The 17,451-nt window shown below is 45.0% G+C and overlaps 1 protein-coding gene across 1 annotated transcript in view; it reads right to left on the minus strand.

Annotated features, from left to right (window-relative positions):
- The window catches only part of LOC309811219 (protein FAM170A-like), a gene marked incomplete at both ends in the record, with an annotated part of 223,821 nt that extends 208,621 nt beyond the window's left edge, over window positions 1–15,200 (minus strand). Inside the window, 2 exons of the mRNA XM_082633807.1 lie at window positions 11,311–11,825; window positions 15,131–15,200. Of these exons, the coding sequence (XP_082489933.1) occupies window positions 11,311–11,825; window positions 15,131–15,200 (585 nt within the window). The remainder of the gene's footprint in view (window positions 1–11,310; window positions 11,826–15,130) is intronic.
- Window positions 15,201–17,451: the final 2,251 nt, after the last annotated feature.

Here is a 17,451-nt window from a genome sequence, read left to right on the forward strand (position 1 = left end):
AAGGAGACATTGGTTAGATATAGGTCATTCAAGCTTCGTTTTAGTAATGTATACTTTTCTACCTGTGTATCTAGGTTGTGAAATAAATGCTGTTTCTTCAGTGGGTCGTGATACAAAGTTTGAAAAACACAGCTTTCAATACCTTGAATATGCAGTTGGAACTCAAATTTCTAGTAAACTTTCGCTCTAGCCCGTTCATGTGAACTTGTGACTTTGCATGTTCTCATTCTTCAAACGAGATACAAAACATATAGAAAGAGAAGAGAGGCTTTGGTTGATGAATTCAGCAACCCAGATAGAAATTTAGGTGAGAACCAAGCAGCCGTGAGTTCCTGTGGTTAGCTCTCTATCTGTTTTGCTTCTCACCAGCCCTGTGCTGTCCATCACCTGGTCCCAGTTGGAAATCTCTTTCCAGGATTATTGCATAGTCTTTGTACTGGTCACCTGTTGCCACCCTTCTCCTCCCACAGTTTGTTCTTTAGGTGGCAAAGTGATCTTTTGTAACTTTAAGTCAGGTTATGTTCTTGTTTCAAAATTCTCTTGTGGCTTCTTTTACTTAGAATAAAAACCACTTAAAGTGGCTTCTAGAGCTTTCTGTGGGCTGCTGTTCGTTCTCCACCACCTCCCTGAATACACCACCTCTCCTCCCTCTTACCCTATCTTTTCCAGACCTGCAAAGGATGCTTCTGCCACAGAGCCTTTTCCTGGTCCTTCTCTCTGCCTGGAATACTCTTTCACCTGTAATCTTTTAGGCCTCTACTTCTTTCAGTCAGTCACCTTAAAGATGAGGAGGTGGCTGTCCTCTGACCACCCTATGGAAAATACAGTCCTCTCTTTCTTACTCTCTCTGCCCTGCCTTGTTTTGTCTCTAAGCGTTTCACTCATGTACATTTTGTTCACCTGTTTCTCACCTCTCTGTCTTCCACTGGAGGGTAATCCAGGAGTGCAGGAGGAATTCGGGCTGTTATATGTTTATTGCTCACTAGCCTCAGTGCTTAGCATAGTCTTGGTACATGACAGGAACTCTTAAATATTTCTTGAATAAACGAATGAGTTAATGGATAGAGAAATTAGCCTTCCATGAAAATAGCTAGTAGGCGGTGAACAAATCCGAGTGAATAAGGGATATTGCTAAATGTTTTTTTGTCTTCAAATGAATTCCTAGCCTAATTCTAACTTCTCAGGTGCCCATGATGTGTGTATGTGTGTGTTTGCCTTTCTGTACAAGTTGGCCCTCATCAACTTGCACAAAAAATATGTATAGAACCTGTAATTATAACCAAACTGAGTAAAATGCTTTCCCTGTGACTTTCCTTGAGCTCTCAGTAGCAGAGCAAATTCATTTGGGGAGGAAATAGTGTTTTGAATGAGGATTCTTATGTCTACTTCTTAGGTAACCCTCCCATAGAAGGAAAGAAATTTCTATTTCCTTATCCCTTATACCAGGGGAGAACAGGTCTCAGAAAACAGCCAGCTGGTGAGTTAGCCTTTCCCTTAAAAGATTTGCCCCGCTGCGTCCCATTTGCCTCCTCCAAAGCCCACCTCACTAATAAGAAATCGATCTTTGTTAGCTCTACAAACATTTTGTGTGTGTGTGTGTGTGTGCATTTGTATGTACCTTGTAGAAGGCATTTTAGATAATGTCACCTTGAGTGCTTTGATCATTCTTTAATAGTTTCTAGTCTGTTTCTTCTCAATACTTATCACAGGCTATGGAATTTATTCCCAGCTCACTCATAAAGCCCATTCTTCACTTTGGAACTCATTCTTGTTAAAGACCAATGTATCTGTGTCCAAAAATTTTCCATGCTGTTTTTAAAGAGACAGCATTCTTCCCTAGCCTCTAAATTTTGACTCCTGCTTGGCAGGGGGAGTGGAGGAACATATTAGGCAGCACAAATGCCTGAGAAGGATCCAGTGCATAGGTCTTCATGCTTTTTTTTAACCCCACTGATTCTTAGACCCTTTTTAAAAATTAATTAGTTGTTGGTTGCATTGGGTCTTCGTTGCTGCATATGGGCTTTTCTCTAGTTGTGGTGAGTGGGAGCAGCTCTTGGTTGTGGTGCGCAGGCTTCTCATTGCAGTGGCTTCTCTTGTTTCAGAGCACGGTCTCTAGGAACGTGGGCTTCAGTAGTTGTGGCACGTGGGCTCAGTAGTTGTGGCTCACGGGCTTAGTTGCTCTGCGGCATGTGGGATCTTCCCGGACCAGGGCTCGAACCTGTGTCCCCTGCACTGGCAGGCAGATTATTAACCACTGTGCCACCGGGGCAGTCCCGGTTTTTAGCCCCTTTCATATCCTTCTCAGCACTAACCCCCTTGGTGTGCTGCCGCCTCGGGTGCAGCCTTTCAACTTAAGCAAAACTGTACTTTCCAGTCCTTTTCCTGTATCTGATACCTGACTTGTAAAAGCTGTTTCGCTTCTCTGACTTGGTTCAAACTTAACCTGGGATTCAGAATTGTAGAGAATCCTAGAAATCAAACTGAGTTCACCTGTGCATGCATTTCTTGAGCCCTGACTAACTGCTAGGCACTGTTAAAGCTGTGAGCACAGCAAAATGCTTGTCTTTATTGATACTGTGTTATGGTAGGAATGACATGTAATTTTTGAAAGATGATTTAAATAGTATGTCAGAGTAGTCATTTGGTTTTAAATGGGTTTCATTAATGCTAAGTATTTGGGAGTTTAACAGACCATCTCTTGGTTTCTGTTAGTATATAAACCAGAGAACTTCATTTGTCGTGCGAAAGATAAGCTGAACCATCCTGAGGCTCATTAAAGTCTCACACTGTGTCTTAAGTGTAAAATCTTGAATCTTTGAACAAAGCTTTCACGTGTCCACATCTCTGAATTCTCTGTCCTTCTAGAAGAAAACAATCAAAGTGAGTTGAGGGCCGTTCAAGACAGAGGATCATGTGAAGAGCTTGCCTGCTGGCAAATCTGGCAACAAATTGCAAATGACTTAACCAGATGCCAAGACTCCATGATAAATAGTTGTCAGTTCCACAAACAAGGTGATTCCCCCTGCCAGATTGGGGCAGGACTCTATTCAAATTTCTGAAGGTGAGAACCGTATATGAAATGATAAAGCAGGTGATCCCAGTAGTACTGGAAATGCAAGGCTTGCAACTTTGAGAGCCCAGGATTCTTGGAGGAAAACTTCATTGGCTGAGTCACAGAATGATCAGAATAGACACCAGCAAATTTCCATGAAAAATAAACTGTGTCAGTGTAAAGAGGATGTTGACACCATCAGTTGGATTTCACACCACCTTGATGCTCATGGAGTACACAAGGGTCAAAAATCTTACGGCTACAGTGATTATAGAAAAGATAGCACGAGGGTTTCAACACTGGATCTGAATAGCATGATTCACACAGGACAAAAACCTTACCAGTGTAATGAACGTAAAGAAACCTTCACCGACCTCTCCACCTTTGATCTTCACCAGCAATTGCACTCAAAAGAGAAGTCTCATACGTGCAGTGAGTGTGGAAAAGGCTTCCGTTACAGCTCGGTTCTTCATATTCATCAGAGAGTTCACGCGGGAGGAAAACATAGTGAGTGTGATGAGTGTGGCAAGGAGTTCAGTCAGAGCTCACAGCTGCAGACTCCTCAGAAAGTCCACACTGTAGAGAAACCATTCAAATGTGGGGAATGTGGGAAAGGCTTCAGCCGTAGGTCAGCACTTAACTATTCATTGTAAAGTCCACACGGGAGAGAAACCTTATAATTGTGAGGAGTGTGGGAGGGCCTTCAGTCAGGCCTCTCACCTTCAGGACCATCAGAGAGTCCACACTGGGGAGAAACCATTCAAATGTGACACATGTGATAAGAGCTTCAGTCGGAATTCACACCTTCAGTCCCATCAGAGAGTCCATACGGGAGAGAAACCGTACAAATGTGAGGAGTGTGGGAAGGGCTTCATTTCTAGCTCAAATCTATGCATTCATCAGAGGGTCCACACAGGAGAAAAACCCTACAAATGTGAGGAATGTGGGAAAGGCTTTAGTCGGCCTTCAAGTCTTCAGGCCCATCAGGGAGTCCACACTGGAGAGAAATCATACATACGTAATGTGTGTGGTAAAGGCTTTACTCTGAGTTCAAACCTTCAGGCACATCAAAGAGTCCATACAGGAGAGAAACCATACACATGTAATGAGTGTGGGAAGAGCTTCAGGAGGAACTCCCATTATCAAGTTCATCTGGTTGTCCACACAGGGGAGAAGCCCTATAAATGTGAGGTATGTGGGAAGGGCTTCCGTCAGAGTTCATATCTTCAAATCCATCAGAAGGCCCACAGTGTAGAGAAACCTTACAAGTGTGAGGAGTGTGGGCAGGGCTTCAATCAGAGTTCACGACTTCAGATCCACCAGCTGATCCATACCGGTGAGAAACCATACAAATGTGAAGAGTGTGGGAAGGGATTCAGTCGTAGAGCAGATCTTAAAATTCATTGCAGAATCCACACCGGAGAGAAACCGTATAATTGTGAGGAGTGTGGGAAAGTCTTCAGGCAGGCCTCAAATCTTCTGGCCCATGAGAGAGTCCACAGCAGAGAAAAACCATTCAAATGTGAAGAGTGTGGGAAGAGCTTTGGTCGGAGTTCACACCTTCAAGCCCATCAAAAAGTCCACACTGGAGAAAAGCCATACAAATGTGAGGAGTGTGGGAAGGGCTTCAAGTGGAGCCTGAACCTCGACATGCATCAGAGGGTCCACACAGGAGAGAAACCATATAAGTGTGGGGAGTGTGGGAAGCACTTCATTCAGGCCTCAAGTCTTCAGCTTCATCAAAGCGTCCACACTGGAGAGAAGCCGTACAGATGTGACAGATGCAGTAAGGTCTTCAGTCGGCCTTCACAGCTACAGTCTCATCAAAGAGTGCACATAGGGGAGAAGCCTTACAAGTGTGAGACCTGTGGTAAGAGCTTCAGTTGGCGCTCCAGTCTAACAGTTCATCACAGAATCCATGCTGCTGATAAATCCTATAAAAGTGAGAGGAGTGGTAAGACCATCAGAGAGCCCACACACGAGAAAAGTTCCATAAAATGAGTAAAACAAAAACAAAAACAACTCAGGTGTCATGTGAATTCTTCCAGTCATCAAGTTCAAAAGAAAAAAAAAATCATTTGTTTCATTAAAGTCGGTGTTTCAGTCATAGCTCAACATGTCCCAGTAGTCAGGAGGCCACACGGCAGAGAACTCTGGTAAATGGTGTAGTAAGTTGGAACTTTGACCTCTATTAAATATTAGGGGAGAAGCCTTAGTGTGAGTTTTAGCAGGCCTTGTACAAAAGTATGATGAACATGCCAAAATGTATGCCCATTACAACGTAAATTCCATGAATGCAGCGACGTTTGTTCTGAATCTACAGTCTGAACATTGTCAGCTACTTTGTAGGTGCTCGATATTTGTTCAGTTAATGAATGAGGAAAAACTTTTTGAAAATTATGTTGCAATCCCCTCCAAAATTTCATAAAAATTTGTATTCAGAGCAGTTAACCTAAATCTGGCCTTAAAAGTAATTCAGGGAGACAAAAATTTGAAGTGTTAGAAAACCACTCAGTATTGCAATTTGTAATATTAATGTGGCATCGTCCTGTTATGATGAGCTCCATTTGTCTCCCCCCAGCCTCGCTTCAAGTTGGATCTTATCTTGGACTTTGTCTATCTAATATTCTGTGAATCTTATACAGTACAAATTTAGTTATCTTTTGTGACAGTATAGACTTACTGAAAATGGATTGTTCATCTTGCAATACAGAAAGCATACTGTTGACCCTTTTTTCAGGAATGTCAAGGCAGAGGTTTAAGTGTCAGAAAGAGTTACTAATGACAGTGACAGAGGACAAACATTTCTTAGTAAATGAACTGATCGTTGGTTTCTTATTCACCACATTTCCGTCTAGGTTTTGATGTGATTGTCTCCCAAGGGTTTTAGCATTACTTTCATCAAGACTTCTTAAGTAGAGAAAAGAGGCTGTTTGAAGTAGATTACTTTTGTCAAGTTCTCTATCTCCTTACTCCTCTCTGGCCTGAGATAAAAAGAAAAAAAATATTTGTTGAAATCTGGTAATTTCATCAAACATATTTATTCAACGACTGACTTGCACACTTTTTCCTAGCGGTGGATTGAAAAATTGATTTTCAAAGTGAAGTTGCTGAGTACATATCAAAACAGAACGTGCGTCCCTTTGATATAGAAATCACAGAATAGGACCTTATAATTAGGAAATTCAAATAGAAAAGGTGAGTAGCATGTCAATGTTACTAAATTTTGTAAAAGTGAAATATTCAATAGGAATGTCTTTATATTTTAAGATAGTTATGTAATAACAGGTCTGTTAAAATGATGGCTTAAACTTAATGACAGAAGCATGTAACAGTTTAATGTATTTTAGGTAGGTACATCACATACCTTAATCAAACATGTATGTGTGTGTGTTAATGCATCCTATCATCTGTAAAGGGATATTCACCCTTATGTAAACAGTGGCAAGGTTTTCAGGGATTTTTTCCACATGTAACTTCCATATTTTAAATTTTTCATTGAGCATCAATTTTCCAGTAAAATACTGTTACTTTTATAGTAACATAGGTAGTAAAATAATGTAAAATATAATATTAAAAATTACTAAGAACATATTAATCCCTCACAGTAAGAAATCCTATCATCATGAGGTATACATATATATGGCCAAAATTAAGGAATAGACCTCTAGAAATCAGTTATAAAAAGAAAAAATGTATATGGTTATTCAAAGATACAGAATAGTAGTCAGTGTAACGGTCTATTTATAATTAATGCATTTGAAGTTTAGGATAAATCCATGCAGCCCAGAATATTCTGTTTTAATTCCAACAGTAGAAATTTACACATCCTAGTTCTCCTCATCAGGCTTCCTTACTGGGTGAATGGATGGATAGCTCGGGGTACCGGCTTGTCCTTTCAAGTGCTTGGTCTGACTGGAGAAGTAGCTGGGTCGTTCCAGACACTATGACACAGAGAACCATTAGCTGTGGGGAAAAAGGAACTTACCCCCCAAAAAACTTTTTAAAATTGTTTACAAAGTAACAGTGATTGGGCAAATCCTGAAGATAGAGAGTGGAAATAGGTAAGTTTTAGAGGTAAAATTTATCAACGATTCCCTAAGGAAAAATGTGCATAGGGAAGAAACCTAGAATGATGGGAACAAGTTGCTAAGGAGGAGGTTTGCATACCATTTCCTACTTCTTAGTCATTTCACTGATGTTTAACACTTACTTGGTTAAAGGGCTTTACTCAGCAAAAGATGTATTTAATGTGAGAGGCAGGTTTCCAAGATTGGTTTCCTAGACCACACCTTCACATGTGTATGTAAAGTCCATACTACCTCAAATTGCATTGCATTAGATGTCAGAAATCCTAGGGCTTTCTTGTTTGGTTTGGTTTGGTAGATATCAAACCACCAACTCTCAAGGTAATTTGTAGTTTAGTGAGTTAAGTCAAGGGCTGGAAAACTACCTCCTGTGAGCCCAACCTGGCTCATTGCCTTTAAAGCTTTATTGGAACATAAAAGCTCTTTATTGGCCCATCCATTTATTTACCATCTTTGAGTGTTTCCCATTGTGCTGACAGTGTTCAGTGGTTGTGACGAGCACTGATGGCCCACAAAACCTAAAATATTTACTTTCTGGCCCTTGAGAGAAAAAGTCTGTTGATCCCCTGTGGTAAGCCCAAAAGGTTTGTCTCTGTAAGTGAAAGACCACAAGTAGAGCAGAACTTAGACTTGGTTCAGTGAGGATTCCAGAGAGGTTTCCTTTTTGATTCTCATATCTGCCCTTCTGGTTGACCTTGTTCTTTAGTTTGGTTCAAAGACAGTGGTAGCAACTAGGGACTACCTGTTTCTTTCTTCACATTCAGTGAAAGAGCTGCTCTTCCATTCTTAGTGTTGAGTAGTTCACAACTCACTCCCAGTGCATGGCTTCCTCTAACCTTGACTCCCACCTATGCTAAAGACTAAATCTTTAGCTTTGTATCCAGTTCCATTGGCCTTTGTAGGGCCTTCAGTTTCAACTCCCAGTTGATAGCTTGAGCTCGAAATCTGTTTTTACCGTTGGGGATTTTCTGTCTTAGCTTTGAGCTTGGCTACATAGCAACACTTTGGGGGACTTGTTATAATCAGCATTTCTATCTTTCTTTCCTTCCTTTTTATTTATTTATTTTTTTAAGGGGATCCAAAGTCAAATTCAGTCAGTGGCTGAATGACAACACATTGATTCACAACCTTGTAGATTCTCTTATGTCCTAGGGCATCAGTGGGAAGGAGTAGAATCCTAGAAATTTGAGGTGGAAATACATGGGCAGATTCCAACAAAGCTGAGGCCTGTGACCTCTGACCTGTGACCTCTTAGTTGAGCCTGCTGTGCTATTAGAAGGAAGTCTGCCTCTACTCTGAGATAGTTTCCTTGCAGGGGTCTGTGGATCCTCAAGACTTGCCTCCACTACCTCTCGTTTTTCCAGACCTAGTAATCAGACTAGAGTCCTTGAAATGGGGACGGGAGCAGGGAAGGGGTGGGTACCCACCGGGTATAAAGGATGACCATGAGGAGACACTCTCTGCTAAAATAAGGAATTGTATAATTTATATCAATAGAAACCTGAGAAATAATGTGTGTGGATTTTGTAGGTATTGAAGCAGGTGGGAGTAATGTAATATTGGGTTAGGCTGGATTTGTTGATACGAGTGCATTCAACACCCATTCCAGACTCAGCGTGTTAGCTTGGCTACCTGGGAATGCCTTCAACAGTTTGCTCAAATGACTGAAACCTGTACCCAAAGTTAGCGTATGCTAAAGTCAAAATGCCAGGACTTTCTAAGTATGTTGTAGCAAAATTTCTTGACGTTGGCATGACTGACATTTTGAACTGGATAGCTCTTTGTTGTTGGGAGCTGTCCTGTGCAATGTAAGATGGGCCAGTGGCACATACTCTTCCCTGCCACCCTAGTTGTAACAATAAAAAGTGCCTTGAGGGCTTCCCTGGTGGCGCAGTGATGGAGAGTCCGCCTGCCGATGCAGGGGACACGGGTTTGTGCCCCGGTCCGGGAAGATCCCACATGCCGCGGGGCAGCTGGGCCCGTGAGCCATGGCCGCTGAGCCTGCGCGTCCGGAGCCTGTGCTCCGCAATGGGAGAGACCACAACAGTGAGAGGCCCGCGTACCAAAAAAAAAAAAAAAGTGCCTTGATACATCCGTGTGCACCAGCCACGTGGGGCTCATTCATAACACAGCTCCTTAAAGAAAAAAGTCTCAAGGGGCATCCCTGGTGGCGCAGTGGTTGAGAGTCCGCCTGCCGATGCAGGGGACATGGGTCCGTGCCAGGGCCCGGGAAGATCCCACATGCCGTGGAGCAGCTAGGCCCGTGAGCCACGGCCACTGAGCCTGTGCATCCGGAGCTTGTGCTCCACAACAGGAGAGGCCACAACAGTGAGAGGCCCGCGTACCACAAAAAAAAAAAAAAAATGTCTCAAGACACTGCCACATATTTCCTGGGAGGGGGGACCAAAAGTGTCCCCAGCTGAGAACCACCACTGTAGAAGGTTTACAAAGGCATAGGAATGCCAGACCACTGGAGTGGATTTATCACATAAGATCTGCTCACCCAAACCCCCTATGTGCCCTGGGAGGGCTCAGAGGACACTTCCTTTGCCAGAGGTTTAAGAAACGTATTTGTGAGGGGAGCGTTAGCAGTCTTGGAATGCTCTGTAGCGCTCTTCTCTGCAGGCCAGGAATGAGAGGGAAACTATGTCATCATAATGGGCTCCCTAAATTCAGTGAGGCTAATGGGATCGTGGGGCATCATGGGTCAATTGGAAACACTTCATTGGCAGAGATAAAGTGAGCGTGTTTTTCACAATGAACAGCAAAATGAAAGGGCTCATTAGAATGCTTTGATACACAGAGATTTTTTATATTTGCTCATGTGCTATCTCTAGGGCTGAAATAAATGGGAAGTCTACTAATACCCTACTTGATTTGAATCAGGAGAAAAGCTCTAGGTCTGATGAACATGTCTGACCGGAATCAACATGGGAATTGTGCTCCCTCAGCCAATTCGATAACATGAGTCAGTTCCCATTTCCAGAGCATCTTGAATGAAGGGCAGACCGTGTCCCCTTGAGGGAGGATATACCCTGGTTTACTACCAACTATCCCGAGGGTGCTTTCTTCTCCCTGGAAGGGATAAAACAACTGAGGTAGAACAGGAAGAGACAAGAAGCACTCCAAGCTCTGCTGGTCAGGGTTACCCTCCAGTGTTGCCTTAATGCTCAGAGCCACACACACCACAGTGAGCTTGGCTCCAGATCAACTACCACGCAACGAAGGTTCTGGAACACTTCCATATCTCGGGGAACCTCATTTCCACGTGACTCTCTTTCATATTCCCCTTTGTCACAGAAGGCTAGGTCCAGTGGTCCGGGTGAGATCTCAGCTCAGGCCCAAGGCTCTCAGATCTCAAAGTTCTGGTCCTGCAAGGGCCCCTGTCCTCTCTTCAGACCACTCCTGGCTCTCTCTGCCGAGAAGGAGCTGCTGGCAGTACGTCCTCTAAGAGTTGAGGTCCATCGTGCAGACCCTGAGAAAACTCCTAGGAAAAGGCTCCACCTTCTTGTTTAAGTCAACAGAGCTCAATTCCTTTGGAAGTGCTGGGTGTGTCCCAAGTTGATGCAACTTCAGAGCCATTAGGTCAACCAGCACATGTGTGCAGCTCCTTCCCTTAGACTCCTCTGGGCCCTCGTGACATAGGCTCAGAAGACTGCCAGCCTCAAGCCTTACCTCTTCCAAGACCACACCGTCTCCAGGATCTTCTGTCCCATGAATCTCAGTTGCTATGTTGAAATCAAAAGAGAGGAAAGAGGCCTTCCCTGGTGGCGCAGTGGTTGCGAGTCCGCCTGCCGATGCAGGGGACGCGGGTTCGTGCCCCGGTCTGGGAGGATCCCACATGCCGCGGAGCGGCTGGGCCCGTGAGCCATGGCCGCTGAGCCTGCGCATCCGGAGCCTGTGCTCCGCAACGGGAGAGGCCACAGCAGTGAGAAGCCCGCGTAACGCAAAAAAACAAAAAAAAAAAAAAAAAAAGAGAGGAAAGAGCCGGCCTATGGGGTCTCTTTGGGCTGGGGCCTTCTTGCTTCTCTTCCTCCTCCTCCTCGTCCTCCTCGTCCTCCTTGTCCTCCTCCTCGGGGTGATTTCGGATTCCACATTGCCCATCCACTGGGCCATGTTGAGATGAAAGATACGGCAGCTGAAACCCTCCAGGACGCCGCCCTTCACGTGCTGCTGGAGGACCTCCAAGGTGGGGAAGACCCGGCAGCAGGCCATGCACCTGAAGCCGGTCTCCATGGTCACCATCCAGTCCGGTGTCTTGGCCCTGGGTGTCTCCTCGACGGCAGGTGACCCTGATGGGCTGCCTGGCTCTGCCGTTTCCTCATACTCTTTCTCCTCCCCAGTGGGCTCACTGTCAGACAGGAGGTTTTCGGTGGACACATCAGAGGGGTAAGTGCCTACTGTGCACGCATCCTCAGGAAGGGTCACTTCTATCCTCAGCTGCTTTTCAGGCAACTCCAAGGGTTTGTTTGTCTTCCAGGAGACAGCTACACCCTTGTTCACTTGTACCTGCATGTAGTATATTTTCATGCCCCTTTCCTCTTTGTCTGTGTGCAGATCGTTCTTACAGGGTGAAGAGAGTGAGGAGGAGACACAGTGTGATGGGGGAGCGGTCTCCCCTTTTTCCTGAACCTGGGCTAGGGGTGCGGTAGGCTGGGCAGTGTCTCGATGTGATCTCCGGATTCCTGAAAAAGGAAATTAAAAACATAATAACATGCATGGGCCATGCCAGAAGCTGAGGGAGAAGGTGTGGTAGACGAGAGTGGGACATTTGCATGGCGTAGCTATGTCGTGAGCTTGGTGTCTGTTGGCCGTTGTAGGCAGTGGTGTATCTGGTGTCATCTCTGGGCTTTTTTCTGCGTGTTGGGGGATACTGGAGCGGTGTCTGTACACACGGGTGTGGAGTACAGTGGTGAGGACTGTGGTATGTGAGGGATGCGGATGGATGCGTGTATGACGAGGAGTGTGAGTTTGGGAATATCGGTGGTGCATTCCTTGTGGAATGGGGCGATGGTGCAGGAGGAGAGTACTGTGGATCACGTGCTTGGGGTTCATGTGTGCACTGAGAAGGGCTGTGCCTGGAGGGCGCATGTGTGTGTGAGCTGTGTGGACCTGAGCTGGATGGTGCTGCTCTCAGGCTGCAGGACTATGATGCAGAACTCTGTCCTTCTCTGGAAGCAAAGGCAAAGAGAAACCCTACATTTTCCTCTGAAGATGCTTAATCTGGTCCCTCTTCCCTCCACCTCAAGTCCAGACCTTTCCGGCCCCTGCTCCTTGACTTCCCCACCATGGTAGTACCAGGATTCACACCCGCCCCCCACCACTGACTCAGCTGGGATCCACGCCCTCATAACAGCTCAGCCATCCTGCCCAGGCTCCTCCACAGAGCCCTCATCACCTCTGATGACCCTGGGATTCCTCTCAGCCTCCCTGGGATCTGTGTGCCTACTGCCTCACAGCCAAGCACCCCCTCACCTGAGGAGCCCCGCGCCCTTACCGGCATAGATGAGCTTGCACGGAGAAGAAGCACAGGAGAAGTGTTTAGGTGGAGAGGAGACCTCCCCTGCCCCTTGGCTGCAGCCTTGGGCCACCACAGTGGATCCAAGCCGAGGGGGATCCTCTTGTGACTTCGAGAGTCCTGAGGGAGGAATGAAAGGCTCAGGGTGGGTTCATCAGTCCTCTGTCCACAAATATTTACTGAGTGTGTGACACGTGTCAGGTGCAGTGAATACACACAGTTGAGAGTGTGGTTCCCAGTGGATCCTCCAGGATTTAATTCCAATCATTACTTATTCTCTCACTGTCTAGTTGGTAATGTAGGCCTCGGTGGTGACTGTGAGTGTGTGGGAAGAGTGAGTGATGTGTATCAGTTAAGTCTGTGGTAAGTGTGGGGTTGGCATGGGGAGCACAGTGCAGACGTGTCTATCTGTGTCTGTGGCCTTTGTGTGCATGGTTTCTGTTCACAAGTCAGGAATTCTGGGACATGTAACTTTTCCTCATTACATGGTGTGGCTTGTATTTATGGTGCGTGTTCATTCATTCATTCACCAAGATTCATTAAGCAGCTACTCCTGTGTATCCGGCACTCTTCCATTGTTGTAGTCTTTGGTAACGCTGCACATTCTAGTAGGGGAAGACACACACTAAACAAAACTACAATAAATATATAATACATCAGCTGGTGGTAAGTATATAAGGGTTGCCAGACTTAGCGAACAAGAATACAAGGCACCCAGTTAAATTTCAGTTTCAGATAAACCCAGAATAATATTTTAGTGTAAGTATTCCGATGCAGTATTTGGCCTGACTTAGTTTTAGTGTACGTATGGCCCATACAATATGTGGGACATACGGATACTGAAAAATTACTTGTTGTTTATCTGGAATTCAAATTGAACTGGATAGCCCATATTTTCTCTGGCAATCCTGACATGGGTTACTGAGAATGTGGTTTATTGTGGTTTGTACAAAGCGGGTCTGGCATTACTCAAGAATGTGTTATAAGTGTGGTGTGTATGACACATGACTGGTTCTTATAGAGGTATTTAGAGATGGCTGAAGTTAGCTGTGTTGTGCAAGAGTTGAGGAGATACATGTATATTTAGTGTGTGTGTGTGTGTGTGTGTGTGTCCTATATATATAGTGTGTGTGTCTATATACATATCTCATCTCCAGCGTTTGGTGTTGGAGGAGAGGATTGTGATACAGGTGGGTTGTATGAGAACGTAGTATAGGAGGGATGCGTGTATATACCTCTATGTGCTGTGTGTGGTTTAGTAAGGAAGTTATATGTGGGGTGTGTGATATTTTTGCTGTATCAGAGTGTACATGGGTGTATGAGTTACTGTCTCATAAAACACCCCTAACAAGAATTCTGTATACACTCTTACGTACACCGAGTGTCAGCCAGGTCCAGGCAGGGTGACAAGAACTTTACCACGCAGACTTTATATCTGGTAAGCACTCTAACCCCATTCATCTCGCTCTTCTCTGCACTACCACACACACACACACACACACACACACACACACACTCACACACCCACACACACACAGGAACATAGAGCAAAATATTCTGAATGGTCAGGGGCAGTCATTGCCTTCCCCAGCCTGTCCCAGCCACTGCCTGGAAATCTGCCTGCTGTCTAGAGCTCCATTCCCACGGCCCATCCTACAATCTCCAGGGCCCTGGGCCTGGTAGGAGCTACTGGGCTCTAATCTGGGGCAGAGGCCTCTAGCTGGAGCTCTGGGGTGACCACCCCTCTCCCAGGGCAGGCTACTCGCCTACATTTAATGCACGCAGGCACCACGTGGCCCGTGGCTCTCAGAGCTCCCCGCAGGACCCTGAGGACATTTCTCACCCCCGATCACGCGGTCTCAGTCTCTGGAAAACCCTTCCCTTCCCTTGATCTCCTTTGGGAAATTCTTCCTGTTGAAGGAATAAATCCTCCTTGCTTTCAATATGACACCATCCCTAGACAAACAATCTTCTTTCAAAGTACATTCCACTTGTCAAGATATTTTTCAACAGGGCCTTCAACTCATGGGGCTTCTCTTTCCACTTTGGTAAAAGAGGCCAAGCAACTCATGGGTCTCTCTCAGCATCCTTGCATCCTTCACATCCCCCACCTCATGACCCCAGGGAAAGATCCAAGAGAATAAGAGAGAAATCGGGGACTGAGAAAAGCTGCACCTCTAGGTCTGTGCAAGCAGGATGCAGCCTGCTGTGAGTCCGACAAAGCTCCAGGCCCGGCTGCCCCAGGAGAGAGTCCTCAGACCAGCGGAGCTGACCTCCCATCTCCCAGGGGGCATCTGGCCTTTCTGTGCCGTCTCACACCACAGGGACCCTCCGGATAGATATGGCAGCATCAGTGAGACAAGGTCTCTCGCTCCCTGCTTCACAGGTGACAAGTTCTCAGTCCCCCGCTTCCTAGAGAAGCTTCAGTTTGGCAGAAACCCATGTGCCCCAGACAAGTTGCCCACCACATACCTCCTCCGTTCTCGGCAGTTTCCTGGGACTCTTCATTTTCCAGATGTTTCCTCTTTTGTCGCCGTTCCATCGTACCAACTAGAAGTCTCCCTTAGAAGATGCCTCAAGAGATGTCCAACTCCTCCTCTTCCCTACAGGTTGGCCCTTCTTGGCTCTTGGGCAATCCGTTGAAATGATTCAATACAAATAAAAATGGTCAAGTCTCCTAAATGGCTGAAAAACTTGTACCACTTAGTGAACCAGCAGTACTGCCTAGTGCTCACCAGGGCTGTTATGTTTGCAAGGTTGCCAGGCACACAGTGGAATTCTGTGACCTCAGTGATGACATCAGAGCATTCGGTGGACCTAGGTTGAGCACAGTGTCTGCAGTAGCACAGGCCCCATTTTCAAGAACAATTCCTTTTTCCCAGCCGAAGCTTTCCCGTGAAAGGGAAAGGTTCATACCATATCTATTATAAATTGTATCATACCATGTCTATTATAAAATTCACATTTTGATTGGAGATCTTTTAAAGTCTTTTCTAGAGAGATTTAATATGAATATTTTAAATGGTCTCCAGTTTCCCTGTGGATTATTGACATTTTAAACTCTGCACTTCAATTTTCCCTCAATACGTGTAATTTTGTCACGGCTCTTTCTGTACTTAAAGATGAGGAACTATATAATTGATTTCTTCATTTTTTCCCCATCTCTTTCCAAGGTACTGCATTTGATTGTGTCTTGCGACTGAGTGAAAAATGCTAGTCCTTGAGTCAGAACTTTGGGCCCTTTAGCAAGTAACTCAACCTATCTGGGCTTCAGCTTCTGTATGTGCGATCAAGAGGCTTGGACTAGCTGACTTTTCAAATGCTGTGTTTCTTTGATTCACTCTCACTTACTGATCTGCTCCTTAAGAAGAGGGTCTGTTCTCATAAAGTAACAACAGTCTTTTCCTAACCTTGGGTTGGGCGGAGTTTATCTGTTCGTACTCAGTTTGTTAGTTATATTGCCTTCTACGTATGCTTAGCTCTAAATAATTTATATGGCTCTTGTGACAATTTTTGGATCTTCTTTTTTTCTTATTTTTCTTTTACAGATTCTAATTTGTTATCGCCAGTGTAGAGGAGCCTGATTGACTTTTAAAATTTATTGATCTTGTATGTGTGTGCCTTGTTGAACCGTCTTATTAGTTCCTGCTAGTTTATCTGTGGGTTATTTTGGGTCTCCTAGATAAATGAGCATATTAAATGTAAATAATGTGTTCTTTGGATAAAGTTTATTTTCTTGCATCTCTCTATATAGAAGCAATATGTTGAATTGATTTAAATATTTAAATACTTACATACCTGTTATCACAATCTAACATTCTTTATCTTATTTTCTTGCAATCAATATTATGTTTTCAAGATTTATCCACGTGAATCCATATAGATCTAGGTCTTTGATTTTTGACTGTTTGATATTATTTGATCACATGCATATAGCATCATTTATTTTCCATTCAAGCATTATTGGACAATTGGATTGTTTCCCTCCCTTCTCTAGAACAAACAACATTTCCTAGAATATCCCTGAAGATGTCTGATAGTCGAGAAAGGTCAGGCTGCCCGAAGGATTGCTACTTGCTTTTAGCCACCTTCCAACAGGCCGTCTCCAGCCAGCAATTTGAAGCACAGCTGAAATGAGAACTGCCCCAAATGTGAAGATCTTAGGAGCTTCCTAGAAGGTGGGAGGTTAATGATAGGCATCCTGCTGGGATCCCAGGGGAGTCTGAGCTGGCCTGAAGCTCATCTTCCTCCTCCACCTCTCAAGAGAAATGTGGAGGAAAGAAGACTTCAAAAACTGTGAGCAGGCAGAGGGAGAGATATTGGGGGCCGAAGCTGTAACTGAGGTCTTGGAGTGGGCTGTGAGCACGCAGAGCCTCTAGAGAGCCAGGCTCAGCCTTCTGAGAACTTCTCCCCTAAGGCTGCTCATAATTCACGTGATACCAGCCATATAGAGCCGACTTGGCCCACACTGTCACAGAAAGCCTTATCAGAATCTCTTCTTCTTCATACACTCTTGTGTCTGTTACTTGGTTATTGCCTTTGGTACTCCACTGATGTGAACCACAGTCGCCAGGGGATGGAGGACACTAGTGACCCATCTTGCTCTGTGGCCTCCGTCCACAGCTTGAGGGTAAGGGAAGAGGCCAAATGAAGGTCAAGAAGGAAAGATGGAGTTTGAAGAGAAGACCTGAGTTAAGGGTGTCTTCTCAAGTCTTGATGACTGAAATGTAGCTCCAGTACCTGAAGTCCTGCTTGTTCTCAAGGCTGACCACGGGGCTGGGTGCACTCAGTGA

The sequence above is a fragment of the Mesoplodon mirus genome (genome assembly GCF_964341445.2).
Source record: "Mesoplodon mirus genome assembly, chromosome: 10".
NCBI lineage: Eukaryota > Metazoa > Chordata > Mammalia > Artiodactyla > Ziphiidae > Mesoplodon > Mesoplodon mirus.